The sequence below is a fragment of the Bos grunniens genome, chromosome 15 (genome assembly GCF_055505025.1).
Source record: "Bos grunniens cultivar Pamir isolate PY7600 chromosome 15, Bosgru_T2T1.0, whole genome shotgun sequence".
Classification (NCBI taxonomy): Eukaryota; Metazoa; Chordata; class Mammalia; order Artiodactyla; family Bovidae; genus Bos; species Bos grunniens.
Genome location: NC_141179.1, coordinates 48,468,375 through 48,476,011, shown reverse-complemented (window position 1 = coordinate 48,476,011; position 7,637 = coordinate 48,468,375). Strand labels below are relative to the sequence as shown.

General features: G+C 40.4%; 1 protein-coding gene across 1 annotated transcript; it reads left to right on the top strand.

The window, feature by feature from the left end:
* The first annotated feature begins 238 nt into the window (after positions 1 to 238).
* On the top strand, positions 239 to 7,205 carry LOC147357955 (tripartite motif-containing protein 5-like). Its single transcript, XM_086338417.1, has 7 exons — positions 239 to 742; positions 1,306 to 1,401; positions 2,217 to 2,447; positions 5,185 to 5,207; positions 6,387 to 6,487; positions 6,765 to 6,791; positions 7,028 to 7,205. Exons 1-7 carry the CDS (start codon positions 320 to 322, stop codon positions 7,087 to 7,089), a joined length of 963 nt encoding a protein of 320 aa, XP_086194543.1. The 5' UTR covers positions 239 to 319; the 3' UTR covers positions 7,090 to 7,205.
* The last annotated feature ends 432 nt before the right edge of the window (positions 7,206 to 7,637 follow it).

Here is a 7,637-nt window from a genome sequence, read left to right as displayed (position 1 = left end):
CAGGTTGGTATAGAGTCCTGGTTTGAGTTCCCTGAGTCATACAGCAAATTCCCATTCAATTAAAAAAATAAATAAAAAATTTAAAAGTATTATGAAATGTCCTTTTTGCCAGGTCACCAAGCTTTTTATCTTGTATCTTCATGGTTCATTTTTGTTCCTCAATAATCTGGTCTTGGACTGTACTTGATTTATTCACAACTAGTATCTTGCATTTCTATCTTTCTTACTCGGTCCCCTTTTAAACCTTCCAACACTCAGGGATCTCTGAGAAAGAGAACCCTCAGAAGTCAGGACAAGTCGGAGCAGTTGAGCAGCTCTCATGGCTTCAGGAATTGTGGTGAACCTACAGCAGGAGGTAACCTGCCCCATTTGCCTGGAGCTTCTGACAGAACCCCTGAGCCTTGACTGTGGCCATAGCTTCTGCCAAGCCTGCATCACTGCAAACAACATGGTGTCCATGAATGACCAAGACGAGGACAGGAGGTGCCCTGTGTGCAGAATTAGTTATGAGCCTGGGAACCTGCGGCCTAATAGGCATGTGGCCAACATAGTACAGAGGCTCAGAGAGGTCAAGTTGAGCCCAGAGGTGGAACAAGAGAGAAATCTCTGTCTGCACCATGGAGAGAAACTCATGCTCTTCTGTGAGGAGGACAGGGAAGTCATTTGCTGGCTTTGTGCACGGTCCCAGGAGCACCATGGTCACCACACATTCCTCATGGAAGATGTTGCCCAGGACTATCAGGTAAGAGAGCGGAATGGAGGAAAGACAGATCATAAAGTGTTACTTGAGGGGAAATCTTCACTTTGCATTGGACTTTGTTTACCTGGTCACCATGGACTTGAGGCCTGTGATCTCTTTTCATCCTATGCCCACGCTCTGATGTGTGAGGGACGTTTCTGTGAATTCCCCCAATTACAAAGTAATGATCCTACACACAGACTTTTAGTCAGAAGTAGGTGGAGATCTGATGCCCAAAGAAGCTCTCATGATGACTTTGAACAGGAGGGTAATGAGGACACTGGGTGAATTGAGGTGTGTGGTTTCCCTGCTGCAGGATCAGGTTTCTCTAGAACAAAGAGAACCAGTCTTCTTTGGAAAGAGAATGCTGACTCCTATCTCTTGAGTCTTAAGAATACATTCCCCTCCTCAGATTTTCTCCCAGGTCATAGATTCTAATAGCTGTTCTCTACAGTTTTTGTAAAGTGGATTCTTTTTGGAAATCAGCCTCATTTCTCTCTCATTTATCCTCTACAGTGATGCTGAGAAAGCCCATAGCTTGACTCTGTGTGGTTCTTTTCTCACAGAAGAAACTCCAAGAAGCTCTAGAGAATCTGAGGGAGAAGCAGCTGGAAGCTGAGGAGTTGGAAGTTAAAGTCAGAGCAGACACTGCTGCCTGGAAGGTAGGAGAAGGCACTTCCTGAGGGAGTTAGACAGATATCTTGGACAGGACCTTGGGTGGTCACAAGTAGCGGCCTTCCTCTTTGTTCCCTGACAGTTGTCATTTGATTAGTCTTTTCCTTCATCCTATCCTTGAGGGAGTGGTGCTAAAAAGGGAACATATCACAGATGAACATAGATCCTGGAAGGGAGGTATTTATACAGAGGGCATCTCTCATGAGGATAACAAGGGAACCTCAGATTCCATTCCTGTCATGTGTTTTTGTCCTTGACTCTTCTGATTGAGACATTTGCCAATGGCTCGTGGCTCTGTCCTGGCTTCCCTGGTAGCTCAGCTGTTAAAGAGTCTGCCTTCAATGCAGGAGACCCAGGTTTGATTCCTTGGTTGGGAAGATCCCCTGGAGAAGGGATAGGCTACCCACTCCAGATTCTGGCCTGGAGAATTCCATGGACTGTATAGTTCATGCGGTCACAAAGAGTTGGACACAACTGAGTGACTTTCACTTACACTTTCATAGTTCAGTCAGACATAACTGAGCAACTTACACCTGTCCTCAGCTTTCAACCTTAGCAGAAGGTGGTGGGAGGGAGTCAAGAGTAATACAGGAAGGCACGAGCATCCTGGATATCTGTGTGAAGACTGAGTCACAGCCAGGGGTCCCATTTGGCTATGAGTTTTCTTCAACAATACAGACTTGGGACTATTATTTTGAAATGTGATGTAGAGAAAAAGAAATAGCATGTGAGCTTCCCTACTCATTGCTTCCCTCCTTCCTCTCTCTCTGTCTTCCTCTCTCTCTTTCTCGTACTCCTGAAGGACCAAATACAACGTGAGAGACAAAATGTCAAGGCAGTGTTTCAGAAACTGAAAAAGAACCTTAAATATGAGGAAGTGAAGGAACTGCAAAAACTGAAGGGTAAGGAGAAAGTTGGTCTACGTAACCTGGCAGACTCTGAGCATGTGCTGATTCAGCAGAGCCAGCTGGTGAGAAATCTCATCTCAGATGTGGAACATCGTTTGAAAGGGTCAACAATGGAGATGCTGCAGGTAACACTGGGCAAGAAACCCCAGAATCTGTGATATGAACACTTGAACTTTACTGTTCGTATGATATATAGCTTTCTATGTTTTTAACTTCACCATTCTTGTATCATTGAATGCAAAATGTATGTCTTGTAGATAGCAATAGTGGCTTTTTATCAAGTCAAAAATCTTCCTTTTAATGGGAGTATTAATATAATGCCATTTAATAATGCAATCATTGACCTGGTTAAATTTATCATTTTTCTATTTGCATTCTGTATGGCTAGTTTTCATTCTTCTCTTTCACTTCAACTAGCTTCTTTTGTGTTAAATATCTCTGGTATAAAATATTGTTTTGTTATTTTTGAACTATGTATATTTTTTCTTTTTTCCTAATAGTTTCTCTAATGATTAGAATGTTTCCTATCCCATCATGATCTACTCCTAACACCAAGTGCATTTCAGTAAAAATAGAAACTTCCTGTACCACTGCTTCATTTCGTTCTAGCAACAACACAATGATGCTTTTAATATTACACCCAATCCTACAGGCTAATGCCTGCAAGCATCTGAACTTTTCAGAATAATGGGAAGAAAAATTCTCTTTTCTTCTGGAGTTTATGTCAGGAGATTTTTGTTTTCTTCATTAACTGAGAATAAAGTCAATATGAATGATAGTTGCTCAGTTGTGTCTGACTCTTTGCAACCTCATGGACTATACCCCACCAGACTCCTCTGTCCATGGAATTCTCCAGGCAAGAATACTGGAGTGGGATGTCATTTCCTTCTCCAAAGTCAACATAGGTGGAGTAAATAGAATTGGAGAAAGACACAGACCAGATTCTGATGACGAGTTTGGCGCTTCAAAATTAATCATTGATTAAAGTTGTAACTGTATTCACAAAATTTTCTACTTATTGCAGTTTTCTTTGATTTTTGTCATATAAAAGAAAACAGCAGAGAGACTTGTTTTTTGTTTTTTTGTGTGTGTGGATCCAGCTGTTGTACTAGTTTTTGGTAACATGGAAATAAGTCTAATAACAAAGACATCAAATATACTGATAAATATCTGCTCAAAGAAAACAACATCTCTGATGATTAAGAAAATTAGATAGCTATAAACTGTTAAGGACTTGAACAAAACTGATTCAGTACAAACTAAAGTGCAGATAAATGCTCTAGTTTTTGGACAGTGACTGAGTGCTTATTGGTTACATTATGAAAATGGGATACAAGAGAGGAGGCAGTTTAGTTGATGAATAGTAACTTACATATTAGACATCCTAAATTACTGATTCTTGTGACTCATTTTTTACTGAATAGATTAATAAGCATTTAAGAGACAAAGATTGCTGGGAAAAATAGCAATAACCTCAGATATGCAGATGACACCACCGTTATGGCAGAAAGTGAAGAGAAACTAAAGAGCCTCTTGTTGAAAGTGAAAGTGGAGAGTGAAAAAGTTGGCTTAAAGCTCAACATTCAGAAAACTAAGATCATGGCATCTGGTCCCATCACTTCATGGAAAATAGATGCTGAAACAGTGGAAACAGTGTCAGACTTTCTTTTTTGGGGCTCCAAAATCACTGCAGAAAGTGATTCCAGCCATGAAATTAACAGATGCTTACTCCTTGGAAGGAAAGTTATGACCAACCTAGATAGCATATTCAAAAGCAGAGGGTTTACTTTGCCAACAAAGGCCCATCTAGTCAAGGCTATGGTTTTTCCAGTGGTCATGTATGGATATGAGAGTTGGACTGTGAAGAAAGCTGAGCACCAAAGAATTGATGCTTTTGAAGTGTGGTATTGGAAAAGACTCTTGAGGGTCCCTTGGATTGCAAGGAGATCCAACCAATCCATTCTAAAGCAGATCAGTCCTGAGTGTTCTTTGGAAGGACTGATGCTAAAGCTGAAACTCCAGTACTTTGGCCACCTCATGCAAAGAGTTGACTCATTGGAAAAGACTCTGATGCTGGGAGGGATTGGGGGCAGGAGGAGATGGGGACAAAAGAGGATGAGATGGCTGGATGGCATCATCGACTCTATGGACATGAGTTTGAGTGAACACCGGGAGTTGGTGATGGACAGGGAGGCCTGGCATGCCTTGATTCATGGGGTTGCAAAGAGTTGGACACGACTGAGCGACTGAACTGAACTGAACTGAAGAGACAAAACTGAGTAAAATTAAAGATTTGGAAATCAACTGCCCATGCGTATACTGAACTTAAGGGAGTGAAAGAGATCACTGATAGTGTGTAAAATGACGCTAGAGAGACATGAAAAACACATACATTAATACATTTGTTTACTTCCAGCCTCATAAAAGCCATGTTAATAGCGTGAAGAATATTAGGATTATGTATTCCTCTTTGGTTCTCCAAAGCCTGACTTCAAGCTTGGCAAATAATAGTATAACACTTGATACTTTTGTTGAATAAATTAAAGAACCATTAAGTATTCAAATAGCCTCATGGGGCATTTTATGCCTTTGCAGGAAAGTGAATATGTCGGTTTTTTATGTTCTCTCATCAGCACATACTAAAAGCGTCCTGCTTTTACAAGCGTCAAAGCTATTTCACCTTTGTTGAAAATGTGACACCGTCACAAGAGTCTTCTAGAATGATTGGCCTTGCTCTTGTCTTTACTTTTGCTCTCACATTGAGACAATCATATTCACACAATCAGGGGTGGTGGGGATGTAATGAAGATTTCTAAGTGGGAAGACCTATTACTCCTTGACTCATGTTTTTTTCCTCACTAGGATGTGAACAACATCATGAAAAGGTACATGTGGGAGACCAGAGATAGTCCATTTATGGAATAAAAATAATTAAAATCACTGACTAGATTTATCTGGTGGCCAATTAGAGGGAAACAATGCTCAAGGCAGAAAAAGTGGTATATAGATTTGCCTTCAATTTCTGTTCACAAATCAAGGCTAAATTTTTCCTAATGATTAAGAATGGACCAACTTCTACTGTAGATAATTGCAGTCATTGAAAGTCACAGAGTTTAGTCAGTAGCCATAATAGGAATAAGACGTTGCAATGACAGACTTCTGTGACCCCAAATATTTAATTCACACTTGGTGTCTTTATGCGACTCAGCTTTCGTATTTAGTAGGTGCTTGAATTACCTTGGGAGAGTCATGTCTTCTTTATCGGCCAAGCACCCAAATTGGAGAGAACTCCTTTATATTTGAATTTTGCCTAGTGTATAGAAAAGACTTGGCCCTTCTATACCTTTCTGATTAGATTTCCAAAAACAGACTTGAATATCAAAGACTATTATGGCTGTGCTGCAAACAGTTGATCCATCTTGCTCATATACTCTACAAGGCAGAATGGAAAGTTAGCATCCTTGTGTTTGAATTTCCACATGTACATGGTAGCATCAAGATTTTTACAAACACATCAAATTTAAACCACTGTTACTCTAGTATTCCTAATGTCCTGTTTCTCGAGGGTTTGTCATTATTCCCAGAGAACCTGAGATCTCAGGGTGTTCTGAGACCCTGTGTATTGGGGAGCAGACTTTGAAGATCTGGGGACTCTCTAGACAGTGTTCTCATACCTGGTATGTCTCAAACACTTGGGAGCCAGGTCCTGCTACCTAACTTTCTGACACCTCCCTGGAACATGTACCTATGCAGGGATTTTTCCACAAATTAATTTTTTGTGGTACCAAAATATTATTTCAAATAATTTCACATGCTTTCTAGGAGCTAGAGAGGGAGAAGTTAATGATTTTACTAAAGAAGGAAGAAACTGTCCTCTGACAGAGTCCCAGGTCACACGGAGGGTAACTAGGAAGGTGGACATTAGCACATTCCTTCTGGCGCCAAAGTCAGGTGTCCTGTCTCTCCTTTCCCAAGACAGTTCAAGTGCATCAGTGGAGTGAAAGTCAGTGGTTTCAGAGGAACAAGAAGTCAGTCGTGTGGGAGTCAATCTTTTCCTTCCCTAGGAGTGAAACCTTAACCCTGAAGAAGCCCAGAACTCTCCCCAAGGGACAAAGGAGAATGTGTTCAGCTCTTGATCTGACAGACATACAGCGAGTGTATAATGGTGAGGAGTGCTACCTAAGTGGGTGTCTGTGGAATTCTTGTGATGGGATAAAATGGGGAGCAGCCTCCAATTTCTAGATGTAGATAGAGATAGCAAAGCCCAGATACTTTGTGCTGACAATGTGGTCATATTTATGGGAAGTGACCAAGTGTTTATTCATTTCTCTTTCATCAGTTCAGTACCTCAGCACAGCCCTTCCCCTAATCTGAAAAAAATAGATTTCAGAGCTGACTCCCTGGCTTATATGTAACATTATGGTTTATTATCATTATTTCAGGGCTGACAGATGTGCAACGCTACTGGGGTAAGGAAACATCACAATGTTATCAAGCCACCCTATTTTCATCATCTTTTAGACTTTTTCATTTTCTATTACATCTCATATTTTAAGATGTCCATTTCCACTCCCAACACATACATGCACACACACACACACACACATACACTACCTTTCCATTTAAGTTTTTTTAAGATCCCTTTTACAGTGTTACAAATAAACCTACATCATAGACCTAATCCAACTCTGTAATTTTTCCACAGTTCACATGTTCCTGAATCTTCTTGCTAGGACCTTGCCATTTTTGAGGACCAAAAGCAATTGAGATATGTGTGCGATTTGGAACCAAACAATATATATAAGAATGATGATTTTGAAGATCATGGTGTCCTGAGCTCTCCAGTTATCACATCACAGAAATATCATTGGGAGGCAGACGTGTCAGAAAAACCTGCCTGGATCCTGGGAGCATATGGTAGAAAACAGCATGGATATAAGATGAAGTTTCTATCTGAAAACAAGGGAAATTGTCAATATGTCTATTGGAGATATCAACCTAAATATAACTACTGGATTAGAGGGTTAAATAATGTGTTCAGTTTGAATATGATGCTTTTGAGGAGTCTTCTTCCTCAGGTCCCTTGATCTTAACCCTCTCCCTGAGTATTCCTCCTCATTGTATTGGGGTTTTCTTAGACTATAATACTGATGTCTTATTTGTCAATGTCACAAACCAAGGAATTCTCATCTATAAACTCTCTTCATCTTCCTTTACTCGGAAAATATTTCCATATTTTAATCCTGGGAAATGTAATGCTCCCATAACTCTGTGATGGCCAAACTCTTGAACTTCCTTAGATTCACACTCACTTC

Bases quoted from the DNA above. Each gene is read 5' to 3' on its own strand.
- LOC147357955 (XM_086338417.1), top strand. From the start codon at position 320: ATGGCTTCAGGAATTGTGGTGAACCTACAGCAGGAGGTAACCTGCCCC. The intron at 743-1,305 runs GTAAGAGAGCGG...CTTTTCTCACAG, and splicing joins ATGTTGCCCAGGACTATCAG to AAGAAACTCCAAGAAGCTCT. The intron at 6,488-6,764 runs GTGAGGAGTGCT...TCATTATTTCAG, and splicing joins CATACAGCGAGTGTATAATG to GGCTGACAGATGTGCAACGC.